Source organism: Oxyura jamaicensis, chromosome 28 (assembly GCF_011077185.1).
Source record: "Oxyura jamaicensis isolate SHBP4307 breed ruddy duck chromosome 28, BPBGC_Ojam_1.0, whole genome shotgun sequence".
Lineage (NCBI taxonomy): Eukaryota > Metazoa > Chordata > Aves > Anseriformes > Anatidae > Oxyura > Oxyura jamaicensis.
The window spans coordinates 453,090-468,453 of NC_048920.1; the positions used below are offsets into that span (position 1 = coordinate 453,090).

The 15,364-nt window shown below is 60.1% G+C and overlaps 2 protein-coding genes and 1 non-coding gene across 5 annotated transcripts in view; 2 read left to right on the top strand and 1 right to left on the bottom strand.

Moving 5' to 3' along the window:
* Window positions 1-1,713: 1,713 nt before the first annotated feature.
* Window positions 1,714-15,364, top strand: part of LOC118179128 (complement factor D-like) — a 17,216-nt gene continuing 3,565 nt past the window's right edge. Inside the window, exons 1-5 of one of the 2 annotated variants that reach the window (XM_035348220.1) lie at window positions 1,714-1,873; window positions 2,269-2,422; window positions 2,654-2,798; window positions 3,146-3,403; window positions 3,686-4,180. In XM_035348220.1, the coding sequence (XP_035204111.1) occupies window positions 1,807-1,873; window positions 2,269-2,422; window positions 2,654-2,798; window positions 3,146-3,403; window positions 3,686-3,859 (798 nt within the window). In that variant the 5' untranslated portion in view covers window positions 1,714-1,806 and the 3' untranslated portion in view covers window positions 3,860-4,180. Of the gene's footprint in view, window positions 1,874-2,268; window positions 2,423-2,653; window positions 2,799-3,145; window positions 3,435-3,685; window positions 4,181-15,364 lie in introns of those variants that run through there. The other variant, XM_035348221.1, reaches the window with a different exon arrangement.
* Window positions 5,821-14,721, bottom strand: MED16 (mediator complex subunit 16). 2 transcript variants are annotated; one of them, XM_035348216.1, is made up of 14 exons: window positions 14,476-14,720; window positions 14,152-14,259; window positions 13,827-13,996; window positions 12,560-12,991; window positions 11,596-11,701; window positions 10,813-10,968; window positions 10,469-10,680; window positions 10,015-10,221; window positions 9,395-9,605; window positions 9,047-9,180; window positions 8,665-8,857; window positions 8,193-8,409; window positions 7,734-7,817; window positions 5,821-6,633 (listed from the first exon to the last, which is right to left on the bottom strand). In XM_035348216.1, exons 1-14 carry the CDS (start codon window positions 14,609-14,611, stop codon window positions 6,507-6,509), a joined length of 2,493 nt encoding a protein of 830 aa, XP_035204107.1. In that variant the 5' UTR covers window positions 14,612-14,720; the 3' UTR covers window positions 5,821-6,506. The 2 variants fall into 2 exon arrangements, with proteins under 2 accessions (XP_035204107.1, XP_035204108.1); XM_035348217.1 differs by lacking the exons at window positions 5,821-6,633; window positions 7,734-7,817 and adding an exon at window positions 7,837-8,131 and having other exon boundaries at window positions 8,172-8,409; window positions 14,476-14,721.
* LOC118155432 lies at window positions 15,029-15,135 on the top strand. Its single transcript, XR_004745884.1, has one exon. It is a non-coding gene; the product is annotated as a U6 spliceosomal RNA (small nuclear RNA).

The following is a 15,364-nucleotide window of genomic DNA, read 5'->3' on the forward strand; positions in this document are numbered from 1 at the left end:
GGGGGGGGGGGGGGGGGACAGGGGAGCCCCCCCGGCGCCCCGAAACTTCTGACAAGTCCTGGGTGCAAAAGGGGGGGCACGGGGGGGTGGAGCAACGGGGGGCAGTAAGGGAGGGGGCAATAATGGGGGAGTAAAGGGGGGGATAACGGGGGGTCGTAACGAGGGGGCAATAGCGGGTGGCAGTACCGGGGCAGTACCGGGGCAGTACCGGGGCCGAGCGCGCCGCAGCCGCGGGCGGGGGCTCGGGGGGGGGGGGCCGGGGCGGGGCGGGGGCCCGTCCCTCTGTGCCTCCGCCGCCCCCCGCGCCCCCCACTCAGTGCCCCCCCAGTGCTGCTCTGCCCCCCCCAGGGCTTTGCTCCTGGCACTGGGGGGCAGAACCATGCCAAGCCCCCATCTCCAGCCCCGCACCGGGGCCTCCCCCCCCTTGCCCCTTGCCCCCTCGTGCAGCCCCCAGCTGCTGGGCCTCGTGTGGCCCCACTGCCCCCCATCACCCCCGAGCTCAGCTCGGCTGCTGGTTGAAGCCTCGAATCCCCCCAAATTCAGGGCCGGGGAACCAGGACGCAGCGCCCCTTGCCGCCCTGGGGGCTTCCCAGCCCCTCTGGAGGAGGAAGGAGCCCCCCGTGCCCCCCACCCGCAGTGGATCCCAGCCCCATGCCCCACTCACCCCCCGGGATGCAGCCCCGGAGCCCCCTCAGGCCCCGGGGGCCACGACACGCTGCCCCCGTTCCATTTTCGGCCCTAAGTGGGCAGAAATCTCCCAGCGTATTTAACGTCTAAATCCCGAGTGGCTGAAAGCTGAGGCTAAGCCGCTCTCCCTGCGGCTCCGCGGGCCCAAAGCACAGAAATCCCCCCCCCAAGCAAGCCCAGAGCCCCCCCACCACACAGGGCCCCCGGCGCTCTCCTCCCGCGGGGGTCCGAGCCCCATGGCCACGAGCTCCCCAAAACCTGGGGGCAGAAGGTGAGGCCGAAGCTGCCCCTCGCAGGGACCCCCTCACCCCGCGTGCCCCCGTCCCGCACCCCATCTGTAGGGCTGGGGGGCAGCGGCCGGATGGGCCCCACGTGGCCGCGGGTGCGCGGTGACCTCGGGAGCGTTTGGGTGGCTTTGGTGCAGCTGCAGCTCGGGATGTTGGCACGGCAGCCTGAAATAAAACCCAGCAATTTTGAGCTGTAAAAACAGCTCAAAAAAAAAAAAAGTGTGTGAGTTGCAGCTACGTGGGCTCCAGCCGAGGCTTCCTTCCTCTCCGCTCATGGAAATCCCAGATCCCATCCCCGCCGTGCTGGTGGCGCGCAGCCGGGCCGGGGCAGCCCACAGGCGATGCCGCATTGGCCACGGCCGGACCAGGCGGCGGCGGCTGGGCCAGGAACGAGCCCCTGGGCGATGCCAGAGCCCTGCCCTGCTGCACTTCGTCCTCCCAGCCCTGGTGACCCCAGTCCCACGGGCCCAGGGGGTATTTGGGGCCATGGAGCAGGCCAGAGCTCCGCTCGGCTGCGTGGCCCCGAGCACCCCCGGGACAGTGACCGGTGACCCCCGTGCTGGGGGCCAACGATGCAAAAATCCCCTCCTGCCCGTGCCAGATCCAACAGCTGGGAAAGGCTGCTTCCTCCCAGCTTTGTTTGTGCTGAGAACTCTTGACCTGTTTTAAAACCTGAATGTTTAGACACGCTCGATATTTTCCTCACGCTGCGGAAACCCCCTCCTTTTTCCCTTCCTTCCCCCCCCCCCCCCCACGGCCCCAAACTGGACATAAAAGCGAGACGCAGCCCTGCGAAGCCCCACGGCCGGGTCGGAGGCTCCCCACTGCAGCCATGGGGCCGTGTCCTGCTCCCGTCCTCATCCTCGCCATGCTCCTGCTGCTGGGGGCCGTGGTGAACGGTGAGTGCCCCTCCCGCACCCCGATACGGGGACAGGGACGGGGACGGACTGGGGCATCCCCGGGAGGGGACAAGGGACAAACTGGGGCATCTCCGGGGCGGTTCCGGGCTCTCCAGTTGGTTTTGTGTCAGCAGCCCTGGATGGGGGGGGCAGGGCTGGGGGCACGGTCCCACCATGGCGCTGTGAGGGCTGGGGATGCCCGCAGGGGAAACTGAGGCAGCTGGGGGGTGGGAACGGCACCGAGAGCAGGGAGAACGCCAGGCACGCCAGAACGCAACGGAAGCTGTCCCCAGCCACACGGGGAGCAGGTCCCCAGCACACGGGCTGGGGACACGGCGGGGGTCCTGCGGTGCCGTGACGCCCAACAAATTCTGCTTCTCTCCTGCCCGCCGCAGCGCAGCCCCGGGGACGGATCCTGGGGGGCTACGAGGCCAAGCCCCACCTGCGGCCCTACATGGCCTCGCTGCAGCTGGACGGGCAGCACGTCTGCGGGGGCTTCCTCATCGCAGAGCAGTGGGTGCTGAGCGCCGCGCACTGCACCGAGGGGACGTGAGTGCTGGTGGGGGTTCGGGGGGGTCAGCCCCAGCCAAGTCCCGCACCGCAGCCCCGTCCCCGGAGCACCGGGGCTCTGCCGCTGCCCACGGTGGCAGCCGGGGAGGGGCTGCGGGACCCCGGGGGCTGCCAGCTCCCTGCGGGGGGGTCTCTCTGTGAGCCCATGGCCCCCCTGTGCCGTGCCCTGCCGCAGCGGTGCTGAGCCCCGCGCCCTGCACCCCGCTGCAGGAACGGCAAGCTGTTCCAGGTCCTGCTGGGCGCCCACTCGCTGACCGAGCCGGAGCCCCACAAGCGCCTGTACCAGGTGCGTGCGCAGATCCCCCACCCCGGCAGCAACATCCACAACAACAAGGACGACCTCCTGCTCCTCCAGGTGCGTCAGGGCTGCCGGGTGCCCCCTCCCCACCGCCCTCGGTGCCCCATCCGTGCTCGCCCCACGGGGTCACTGCCGGTGCCAGGACGAATCCCTCGAGGCCGGGCTGACCCCAACGCTCGGCCCCCTCTGTCCCCCTCCCGCCCCGTGGGACCATCCCCGCTCCCCCCACCATGGATTTTTGGGCTGTTTCCAAGTGATTCTGTCATCCCTGCAGCCATGGCTCCGACCTCCGGCCGTGTGCTGGGAGCTGCGGGCGGGGAGGCAGCGCCGTGAGCTCGGGGAGGCCGGCGCGATGCCGGGGCCGTGTCCCGCTGAGCCGGGTCCCTTCTTTTGCTTGGTGGCAGCTGGAGGAGAAAGCGGAGCTGAACGCGCACGTGAAGGTGCTGCCGTTCCAGCGGGAGGACAGGGACGTTGAGGCCGACACGGTGTGCGAGGCCGCGGGCTGGGGCACCGTCACCCACAGCGGCCGGCGGCCGGACAAGCTGCAGCAGGTGGAGCGGCCGGTGATCAGCCGCGACCTCTGCAACCACCGCACCCGCCACGACCACACCATCACCGAGAAGATGATGTGCACCGACTCCCGCAAGAAGGACACCTGCAAGGTACCGGCCTCCTGAGCCTCCTGTCCTGGACGTGTAGACACAGTTGGACCCCCGGCCATGGGCGGGGGCTGCCCATCCCATCGGGGGCCTGGGAGCGGGGTGGGAACACCTCCGGCTGGTGGGGGGATGCTGCAGGAGGAGAGGACGTGGGGCAGGACGGGGATGTGGGGCAGGACGGGGATGTGGGGCAGGACGGGGCTGCAGCCCCAGGGAGGGAGCGAGGTGGGGAGCGGGGGGAGCAGCAGCAGTGCCCCCCCCCGGCACTGAGCCTGTGTCCTGCAGGGAGACTCCGGGGGCCCCCTGGTCTGCAACGGCGTGGCCGAAGGGGTGGTGACGGCTGGCTCCCGGGTCTGCGGCAACTACAAGAAGCCCGCCATCTACACCCGCATCGCCCCGTACGCTGCCTGGATCGACGGCATCATGGCCTCCGAGGCCGGGGACGGGGCCGCTCGCTGAGCCGGGCGCACGGAGGGACCCGGCTCCACGCCACGGCTTGCTGCTGCCGGCCCGGCCCACACTGCTGCGCCAGGGGAGCGCCGCTGGGCGCTGGGCTCCCCGAGCATCCCCGCACCACCGGGCCGGGAGGGGTCCGTGTGCCGGAGAGGGCACAAAATGGGGAAGGGGGTCCCCAGCCTCCTGCTCGTGAAGCCCAGGGGCAGGCCGGGGGCTGAGCGATGCCCGGGGAGGATGGGGGTCCCCAGGCTGCAGGCTTTGCTGAACGCGCCCGTACCGCTGACCGCGACCCTCTGCAATAAAGCAATCGCCGCTCCTGCCGCAGAGCTGCTGGGGCCGAGTGGGGCTGGGGGGGAAGAGTGTGGGAGCACTGAGTGGGGGCACGGGCAGCTGGACACAGCTGGGGGGTGGGTGCTGAGCCCCCGGGGCACCCCCACGCTCCCCTTCGCTGCTCCATGCCATCTCCGTCCTCGCCTCCCTGGTCACACGTGGGTGAATCCCGTCCCCCCCGCGGTGTGTCGAGCCCCCAGTGCCCTCCTGACACCGCTCACCCCCATCGGGCTCTCCTGGAGGGGCACACGGACCCCCCAAGCCCCAGCACCTCTCCCAGCCCCGCTCCCATCACCGCACCCCGTGTTCAAGCGCCCTGAGCCCGGTGCCCTGGGTGGGAGCGTGGGGGCCACATCCTGCAGCACAACGAGGTGCAGAGCTGGGACCAACTGCGGGTTCCTTGCACAGGCACCCGGCACAGGCACCCGGTAAGGAGCTGCTTGCGGTGCTGCTGGCCCGCTCAGGACCCTGGTCCTTGCCCCCAGACCCAGCCGCGTGGCCCCAGGGCTGGCACAGAGCCCCGACTTAGTGCTGGCACCAGCAGCATCCTGCTGGCAGCGGGGTCACGGTGGGGCTGGGAGCAGAGCGAAGCTGCTCGCCCTGCCCTAACGCGGCCGTCGGGGGAAGGAGAGCATCCTGCCCCGGGAAGGAGAGCATCCTGCCCGGCCAGCCAGCGCAGGGCCCCGAGGCAGAGGAGCCCACCCATGGCTCCCTCCGTGTGCCACCGCACGTTAAATAACCCCAAACCTGCTCTGAGAAACAGGAAATGAGGGCCCAGCCTGATTAGTTTTACTTACAGGGGAAAAGAGCCTTCACAAGGAGTTGGAGTTTCCTAATTAGCCATTTGATTTTCCTTAATTAACCAGAAGAATAGCAAGGCAGAGCGTCTCCACGCAGCAACGCATTAAATGGAGCTGAGAGCCAAGCTCTTTGCCATCAGCTCAATTTTTCACTAATAAATGAAAACCCATTCCCAGAGGGATATAAATATATAAAAAAATGGCTCGTTCTTTCCCTCAAGTGGTCTCCGAGGACATCCCGAAGTTTTCTGGCTGGGTGGGAATTCAGCCAAGCCACAGATCAGCTCCAGCCACCCTCACTGTGCTTTGTCCAAACACTCAAATTTTTGTCTGGTTCAGCAAAGTTGCCGAGCACCCCCGGCATGGACTGATCTCAGCAGGACAGGGCAGGGCCCCTCAGCAGCTGTAACAACATCAGCACCGTGCGTGCGGCATTTCCACCACATTGCAGCGCCCAAGAAGATGGTGGGTGAGCGCAATCCGAGGGCAGCAGTGTGATACGATCCACGTCTGACCTTGAGCAAAGGATAGAGCTGTACGAGGAAAGCTCTTCCTCAAACTCGCTGGAAGCGTCCGGCTTTGTCCAAAGCTGCAGACTTACAACAATCCTAATTACCTAGTGTTTTCTCCCCTTGTGTCCATAATAACCTCACAGGAGGCTGAAAACATTAATTTCCCACTCAATTCTGCAAGTGAGCGCAGCTCCTTGCCTAACAGAGATGCAATTAGCTTCCCTGCTTCTCCTCTGTTCATACATAAACAGTCCTGGACGCAGGCCGCACAACCACAGTCACATGAAAGTGCTGAAGTTTTGAAAACAAACCAAACAGCCCGTACAAAATTCAGGAAACTTTTATTTACAAAAGAGCTGCTGGCTCTTGGGGAGAGCCAAAGGGACAGGTTTGCTCCAGGCAGCGAGGCTCATGTTCCTCTTCCTCCAGAGGGGGAAGAAGCGGCTCCATTCATTAGCACAGATACGTACAGCGAAGCTTCCCCTCAGAGGAGAAAGTTCCCTCAAAGGATGGAGAAGTGCAAGGAAACAGGAATGGACGAGCCCGTGCCCCGCTCCCCACGGCACCGGGTATTTGTTTCCCTTTCACTGCAGACCGTTTACCCCCAGCTACCCCCCACCACTGTGCAAAGGCTGAAGGCAGAGCTCGGCCGTTCTTTGTGCCAGCCCGGAGCCGCAGGAAGGCCGCAGGTTTCTCTCCTCCGAGGCCTTGGCCCCCAGCTGACGCTGCCTTCGGGACTCCCTTCCAGCTGGTCTCTGTAAAAAAATCCTTTTCTTCCTCCCCTCTATTTAAGGACAAAAAGGGGTGAAGCACAAAAATCAATGCAAGAAAAACCTAGCAGCACTGCTGGACAGGCGCTTGGCACTGCCTGGCAGGCAGCACCAGGACAGCGCTTTCAGGGAGCTCAGAAGAGCTGCTGCTCCTTGGACCCAAACACCGCCAGGGGAGGAAGCTCCGCGCTCTTCCACTCGGCACCCGTTGCTCTCTCCGTGCCCACAGAACGCGCGCTCAGGAATAGCTGAGAGGCATCCTCCTCCACAGCCCCCCACACAAGCAGTTCTTGATCCAGCGCTGCTCCCACTGCTTCACGGCAGTGACTTTGTTTGGCGATTTCAGCATGGTAACACAGCCACACCTGGAAGGAAGCAGAGAGGTGCGGCTCAGCACAGCAGCCACAGAGGCCCAGGAAAGAAGCCAGCAGTGCTGGAGCTCCTGTGCAGATCGCTCAGGGATCAAGGAATCTGAGGAGGAAACAAGCTTTTGTCATTTGCAGGTGATGTTTGTGAGCACTAAAAACCAGCTGAAACCATGCGAGCAATTATCTTAAATGAAGAGGGGTTATCTCGGAACAGAAGGCTGTCTTCAAGACAGCAGCCCCCAGCTGCTATTTATACATAAAACAGCAGACATTCATCTTATAAAAGTGATCTGCTACAGAGACTTTCTATTAAAACCAATAATTAGAGCTAATTCAATCACATGATCGGATGGATGTTTGCTCCCTGCACCATTATTTCAAAACCCAGGCTCTTTTGTGAGAGGGGATGAAGGGGACAGCACAAAAGGACTTTAAATACAAACCTAGCTTGAAAAACTTTCCCAAAATGGTACCACGGGTACTGCGATTATTCCCTCTGACCACCTCCTCTCCAAGGACAGAGGCAGTATCAGAGCTGCAGGCTGAGCTTGGGATCTCTCATCGCTAATAAAGGCTCAGGTCTCTGCCCATGGAATCTGACTGCTCTCCTGTTTTTTTTTCCTGTTAAAGCAGTATCAAATTTATCCCAGGCTGCCATATCCAGCCCTCAGATGAAAAGCAGTTCAATCACGGGCAGTGAAGAACGTAGTTAATTCTCAAAGAGCTGGGGTTACTTTGCGGGGCAAAGCAATAAGGTTTTTAATTTACCGGCCACGCTGCAGTGATAGCAGCGGCTATCTCGAGTCAGTCACACTGCTCCTCAATACGCATTTTAAGGATCTTGCTCTTCCAGATTAGGGCTATCTTAAACGTAACCACAAGTGCTTTCTTTCAATGCAAGCAGCAGTGCCGTAAATGAGAAGCCTTATTTTAGAAGAAGCATTTCCTCCTGCAGGCGTAATTCACACGAGGTGTTACTGGGATACCAGTTGGGATGGTAAACACAGACTAAAGGAGCTTTTGAATGACAAAAAGAACAGCTTGAGTTTCTGCCAAGACCTCCCCTGCATCTAGGGGATTATGTTTGCATCGCTTACCTGGTACATGACTTGCATTCTTCTGTTGGGTACGCTCCTAGATGGAGCCTCCTCAGATGATCAATTTTGGGCTGTCCAGGTGCCCTGGATCGGAAGAAGAACGGGAACTTCTCTAGAATATCACCCCAGAAAGCTGTTTTCAGGACAGCGAGCTGCATTTTGACGGGCAGTGGGCCCCAGGCTTTGACTACCTAGTCCATAAAGTGCCTCTGGATTCAAGGGCATGCTTGCACAGATCTGATCGTGAACTGGCATTTTGCCCCCTCCTTTTGCCACCTCAATACTTTAAATTCCTAGTCAGCTGCAAGTTAAGAGAGGAATTCAAGCACAGAGGACGCTGTCCGGGCTCACATCATAGCAGATGCCCCGGATCCTCTGACCTCTCAGAGATGGAAAAGGTCCCAGACCTCCCGGCACCCTCTTCCAACCGTGCCACCCATTTGTTTCAGATCTCTGTACCTTACAAAGGCATCGAACTGGGAAGAAACAGTGTGACCAACGAGCCCAGGAGCTTTTCCAAACTGCAGCCGGACAAGCTGTTTGTTCTGCAGCTTGCTGATAATGCCATCGTTGATAGGCAGCCAATCAATATTGGGAATGAGCAACTGGCTGGGCAGGAGGCAGCATTCATCTATCAGGGTATCATCTGGCTCCGTTATGTGATTTTCCTCACGACCTGCATGGAAAAAAGGCAGAGAGTGAAAGAGAACCAGCGTGATCTTTAAATTTCTCATTTACAGATCGAGAGAACTGCGTGCAGCTTCCTCCTCCATCCGCCAACACAGCGCAGAAAACAATAACCTTGGCAGCTGAACTCGCCCTTTCTAAACACTGCAGACCCACTCAGAAGTTACTCCCTGCAATTAATTGCATCACGCACAATCCACATTAAGGAAGATTCTTTTGTTCAGGGAAACCGGCAAACACTTACAGCACAGCCAGAGTTTCGTTAGAAGCCTGAAGAGGAGGGACATGCTGTCCTGGGTGTCAGAGGTTGCTGTGTAGACGGGGAGGCAGCTTGGCTTCAACAGCCCCCAGATACGGATCACCACCATCAGCTCCCTGAACATGCCCAAGGACGCTCCGTCTCGCAGAAAGCTGTGGCCCGGCCGCACAGGAGAGCCCTGCCCAGGGGAAAAACAGCTGAGACTGGGACTCGGGCACAGACCGACAGCAACGCCGGTCCATTCCCAGACGAACCCCTTTTTTCAAGCAGCAGACACCCGTGGAGCTCGCAGCCAGAGGATGCTGCGGAGGTCAGAGGCACACAGAGGTTCCTCAGACCGCCTGTTCCCAGGCCCGCAGGCTCTCACCTGGTTAGGCAGGCTGGCCAGCAGGTAGAGCACAAAGTCTCCCACCCACTGAATGAGCTGCTGCAGGGACTGCAACGTGGTCATCTCCAGGACAAACTCTTCTGTCTTCAGGTTGATCATCACCTTGTCAATGTCTGAAACAGAAGCAAGACATCTGGCTCAGCAAGAAGATGGATCCAGACTTCACCTTCTGTCCGTGTGGTGTGGGAAGAGGTCACACCCTCCTCTTCCTCAGACACGGGAAGCCACTACGAGCCTGTGACACTTCACATGGAATCTGAAAGGGGAGTGATCCGGTACAGAACACTCAGAAGGCAACGCCTGACGTTACGGGCGATCACCACCTACCTATATCTGTGATCTTGGAGCAGATCTCTGTGAGTCGGTCCCCAGGGCTCTTGTCCGGGGTGTTGAGGAAGTGCGGGCGCAGCAGCGACTTCAAGGTGCAGCTGATGGCAATGAGGAACAGCTTGGCATGGTAGTCACACACACGCGCTAACGTGCTGGAGGAGAGCTTGCAAAGAGATGCCTTCATGGCAACAATGCGAGTGGAGAGGACCTGAGCGACAGCGAGACGCCAGGAAGGAGTCAGGAGTGCAGGCAGAATTCGGATAAGCTCATTACTCTCTATGTCTGCTACATGAATGACAGGAGGAGTGAGTGTTGTTCTGTGCACATACAAACTCTGCTACTGTTCCAGATACGCTGACAGAATCTGTCAAAAACGGGCTCCACCAGCTCACCAGAACCTTCCAACACGTAGAGACCCATTGTCAGGGACAACGAACGCCGTGTAAACAGAGCTTCTTCACAACTCAAGCGCTGCTCAGGCAGAACATCCAAAGGCAGCACCGCCAGGTTGTTAAAGCCCGTTGTCTTCTGAGCTCTAGCTCCTGCCTCCCAGGCACCGAGACCTCTCCCCGTGCCCACCCTCTGCTGCGAGACCGGGAGCTTCCAGCCCCACTGACCTGCTGCAGGGCCGCGCTCTGGCGCATGTACTCTTCGTGCAGCTTCTCCACCAGGTTCTGCACCATGTTGGGTTGGACGTGGAGCAGGATGTCCCACCAGTCATAGCCAGTCACCATGCAGTACTCCAACAGGAACAGCAAGTGACGCAGGGACGTGTTCATGTCCAGCACGTGGCCCATGGAAGGGGAGATACGAAGCATGCTCAGCTGAACGGAGGAGGCAAAGGAAAACCTGCATCAGGAACTGGGTTGACACACAAAACCCACCAGGTGACACAGCGTGACCTGCAGCTCCCCCCAGACCCTAAGAGGCAGCAATGGGATTTGTCCTGCCTTGTTTAACACGGATCACACGGCTGGAGGGAACATTCCCAGAGTCCTTCTCAATGATCCATTACCAAACACAGAGATAAAGAACAGAAACCACACACCCACAGCTGACAAATGCCAGTACCTTCCCGTGACTATCAATGCCAGCCAAGGCCAGAGATGTCCAGGACAGCTGCATGGCTTTGAAGTGAACCAAGGGACCAGCAGTTCGCTGCCGTTTGATAGTCTGCTCGTCCACGGGGCGCTGGGACGAGGAGCCATAGAAGACAGCCATCATTTGCAAGGAGAGCCGATGAACAATGTGGACGCTGCCGTCGTGAAAAGCCAAAGCCAGACCTGGGGAGAGAAGACAGCCAAGGGTGAGCAAGCAACTTCTCCCCGGATAACCCCGACCCTGCCCAGAGAAGGAGCCGCTGAAAGCTCCTGCGGCAACACCGCAGCACCCAAAGAACAGTAACGACTCCTTACCCAATCCAGGGAAGAATTTGGTGTCGTTCGCTACCTTCAGGTCCGTGTTGGTCAGGGAGATGGGCAACTTCGGCAGAGCCACAGCTGAAACCCGATCCAAGTCATTGGTGGCAGAAAGAATTCGCCACTTCAGTATCATGGGCTGCTTGTCTCCGACTTTGGGAAATAAATGAGACATCTCTCAGTACCACCTCTGACTTAGGGGGCAGAGGAAGCCACCCGTCCCAGATCTCTGCCCACAGCTGGCTATGCAGCCGTTCTGCCACGCCAGCGTTATTTCCCATGTGTTTTCTGAGCTCAGTAACTCCCAAATCCGACTTGTTTTGCTCCATCTGTTTTGCTGGAAGGCTCTGAATCTTTGTATACAACGATCCTTTACATTCCACTGGAGCAAAACGCGTACGTTTGGTTTTGTTATACTTGAAATCAGGGGGAGGAGAGATGCAGACCAGGTAGCTCGACTGACCCCCCTGCTTGCTGCACGTTTTTTTTTTCCTTTAGAAGACTCAGCTTGCTCTGTCCTCAGCAGGAAGAGTGGTTGCGCAGCAAAACAGAAAATGTTTTATTGAGGGAAAGTAGCAATTGAACCACTTCCTGGAAACCAGCAATTTGTTGCCTAAGATGCAAACAAACAGATGGAACAGAACAGGACTGAGAATACCTGAAAAATAAATACGGGGCTCTGGATAACCCCACGCACGTGGTAATGGATCTGGGAACCTGCCTTGCATTTTCTCTCAGACCAGGCTCCTGCTTTTAGGAGCACCAGGTGCCGAAACTCACCCACAGGAGAGATTTGCTGGAAGATGTTATTGACAGGCAAGCCCTCTTTCCGGAGAGACCAGCACTCCACGATGCTGCTGTTCTGGTTGGAAGCACAGAGCAACACCTGTGGAACAGAAACCCGTCCCTCTGTACGCTCAGAGCTTACAGTAGGGAACAACACTACCCAGGGGCATTTTCTGCCCTTCTCCTGCCCCATTTCGAGGCTTTCTCCTGATTAGCTCGAGCATTGGATCAGCAACGCGTAACGGTGAAGTCCCAGCTCCGGCCAGAACCAGAGGCAGAGCTCTGCAGGGAGCTGCCACAGCCTGGGCCTCTCCAACTCACAACCAATCTCATCGAATCTGTAACCTGCCAACGCCGTCCCCGTGCATCAGACTAAAAGGAAAGGGCAGGAGCTGAACTGCCTTTGAAGCTGGAGCAGACACGGTGTTCTCCAGCACGGCTCTGGATCCTCTCCACGGGGAAGAGGAGAGTTCAGGCTCCCCGAACCACTTAGCCCTCCACAATCGTATTACCGATACCCTGGCAAATGGAGTTAAGCTACTAAATTAAGTCATACGGATCCAGAGCTCCGAGTGTTCTGGAGAGGGACTGCTTTGAAGCCGAGACCTGAAGATGAAAGACTTCGTGCCCCAGAACCTCCCGAACAGTTCAGAACTCCCGCAGCAACCAGCGGGAGCCTTAAACAAACAAAGCAGCACACAAACAGGCTAATGAAGAACGGGGCTTTGCAGAGAGCTTTTCCAGGAACCGGAGGGCTCACCCCGGACCTCTTAAGTGCAGGCTGCTCAAGCGAGGCTGAAGGAGCAGCCTCTCCAGAAACAGCAACGAGAAACGCAGAGGGCATGGCAGGACATGATCGCTGCTCTCCAGAGCCGCGTGGGGAAGCCCAGGCTGGGACAAGCAGCCACCTCCTTTGTTATTCGTGGAGCTCCCGCTTGTTTCAGCAGCAAACGCTCACCTGCTCTGACATGTCCCGAGCCAGGAATTTCAGGTGGGTGATGGCTGGGTACTTGTCCTTGCGGGCAGGGTCCGTGGTGCAGCGCATGAAGAGGGAAGGCAGGATTTCGGTGTCTATCTTGCACTTCTCGTTCACCACGCTGACGCAGACTTTGTAGAACTGGACAGGGGAGGTGCTGCTGCCGTCCGACGTGGCCACCACGATGTTCCCCCCGCCAGTGAAGGCAACATCCGCCAGGGCAACGCGGCAGCGCAGGCGGCACAGGCTCTCCGTGGACGTCAGCACCTGCCCGTTGGGCTTGAGGAGGGAGACGGTGACCAGGCCGCTGATGGTGACGGCGATCCAGCCCTCCATCGGCTTCCCACCGAACAGCGTCAGCGACGGCGAGAACTTCACCCTGGAAAACTTCTCGCCGAAGTTGGATGCCCCGGACTGCGAACGGAGACCAGCGACACGGAGACGTTTGTGCCCGGTGTCTGCGGGGCGCTTACAGCGGTGCAGCTCCGCTCCCCGAGCCACTGACCAGAGGCAGCTCGCTGAGCTCATGCGCCCGACACTGCTGCAAGACCCCGGGGAAGGGCTCTGCCCTGGCCCTGAGCGGGTCCAGCTTTACAGGCGGCAGCAGGAGGACACCGAGCCCTCAGCAGAGCTCCCGGAGCAGCTCATAAAAGCTCTTCCTTTCCACAGCCTGCCACCAACCCGCTGCCTGACCCCAGCCCCTTTCTGTGCCTCGGTTCTCCCGTGCTAACGGGGAGAGAGATTTCTCTCACCACAGGAAGAGTTAACGTTTAAAATGTAAAGAGGTAACTGGTACTTGGCAGACTTTGTCTTCTGAGCCACGCTCCTAAACCAGCAGCGTACCTACGCAGGCACGTGGCTCCTGTTACTACACCCCCGGGTCAGGCCTCACGGCCTCAAACACGTTTCTCCTGAAGCGCCGCTGGCAGGCACAGAAATGCTTTTGTCTCCATTTCACAGCCTGAGAAACTGGGGCAGACAGAGTAAGAAAGGCAAGCTAACAGCACCCAGGGAATCGAGGCATCCCATGCTGGAATTCAGCAGGACCCGGGAAGCTGATCGTTCTTTCTGCCGTGACAAATTCCCAGCCTGACCTGCCCGAGGCCATGGAAGAAGCCCACGGCAGAGCAGAAACACGCAGAGGAAAGCCACGCCACAGCCATGACTCTGCTAATGACTGCTAATCACACGAGTGCCCTGCTAATGACCGCAGCCAGCCCTCCTGACCCGGCGCAGGGCCGGGACACACCTTTTCCACGTGCAGAGCCAGCTTCACGCCGTTGTGCAGCCAGGACAGGGCCACGACGGGGTCTCCCTCCACCATGCTGCCCACTGTGTTCTCCCAGCTGTTGGCCAGGTGGTCGGTCATGCTCCAGCACTTGATGTGGCCGTCTGCGTCTGCTGAGAGCAGCCTGGAGCCTGCAGACAAAAAACCGGTTGTGAAACAAGCCCACCGCGGTGTGGTCAGACAGAGCCCCTCCACTCACAGCCGCGAGGGGACAGCGAGCTCCCTGCAGCGAGCTGCACACGAGGGAAGTGGGGGGACAGGGACGGGGAGCGAGCCCCGAGCTCACCGGACTGGTCCCACTCCAGGCAGGTGATGACCTCGGCGTGCCCGGAGTTGACGGAGTAGACGTCCCAGGGGTGCTCGGTGTCGATGATGTGCACCATGTGGGTGAGGTCTGCGCGGAAGGAGGAACACGGCCCGGCCCTCGTCACCAGCTGCCGGGGGGGCACCCCGCGCCCGCGCCCCCCCCGTGGAGGCAGGGAGCCGCGACACACCGCGTCCCCACGACCCGTCGTGACCACGATGTGTTTGTCTTGCCCCCGACACATCGCGCCCACCCCGCTTTAACCGGGACGGGTTTTACCCACGACCCCCCCCCCCCCCCCCGCACCCTTCTCCTCCTCGTTGCGGAGGTCGGTGGTGAAGGCGATGAGGTTGCGGCAGGACCAGGCGCACACCAGCGGGATGGACGGGCAGTGGTTGCTCTTCGGCCGCCGCTCCCACTCGCACACGTAGGCCAGGTCCATCGCGGCGGGGCCTGGCGGGGCCTGGCGGGGCGGGCTGAGGCCTACCGGAGCCTCCCGGGGCCTACCACGGGGCCCCGCGCCGAGGCCCCCGCCCGCCCGCCGCGCGCCTGGCACCGCCGCTCAGGCACCGCCGCGGACAGCCCCGGCCGGGTCCTCGCTGGGAGGACCGGGGGGGAGGGGGCAGCGGGGGTTCATTTGCATAAGGCTCTACCCAGAAGGCACCGGGGGGAGAGAAGGGAGAAAACGGTGGGATTTGGGGAGATTGGGGTGAAAATAGAGCAAATCGGGGCGGCTCTGTTGGGGAGGGAAGCTGCGGAGCATTAACTGGCTTAGTAACGAATAAAAAGCCCCGTCACCCTGTTCTTAACATTTTTCCATAGTGACGCTTTAAATAGCGCCGCGGGGGGAGGGAGCTCCGTGCTCGCTTCGGCAGCACATATACTAAAATTGGAACGATACAGAGAAGATTAGCATGGCCCCTGCGCAAGGATGACACGCAAATTCGTGAAGCGTTCCATATTTTGGGCCGCCGGGGGGCTCCGGGCCCGGGCATAACTGGTTCTGTTGTCCCCGTCCTTTATTGTCCCCTCCATTGTCCCCCGGGCTCGTTGTTGCCATGGGCTCGTTGTCCCCCTGCCCCTGGTTCGTTATTGCCATAGGCCTATTGTCCCCTGGTCTCATTGTCCCCTGGTCTCATTGTCCCCCAGTCCCCCTGTCCCCCGGTTCGTTACCACCATAGGCCCATTGTCCCCT

What these genes read in the sequence shown, in the direction of transcription:
- MED16 (XM_035348216.1), bottom strand. Translation starts at nt 14,611, where the DNA reads ATGGACCTGGCCTACGTGTGCGAGTGGGAGCGGCGGCCGAAGAGCAAC. An exon ending in AGAGCGCGGCCCTGCAGCAG is followed by an intron (nt 9,606 to 10,014) that starts GTCAGTGGGGCT and finishes GCTGTCGCTCAG; the next exon opens with GTCCTCTCCACTCGCATTGT. An exon ending in CAGTTCGATGCCTTTGTAAG is followed by an intron (nt 7,818 to 8,192) that starts GTACAGAGATCT and finishes CTTCCGATCCAG; the next exon opens with GGCACCTGGACAGCCCAAAA.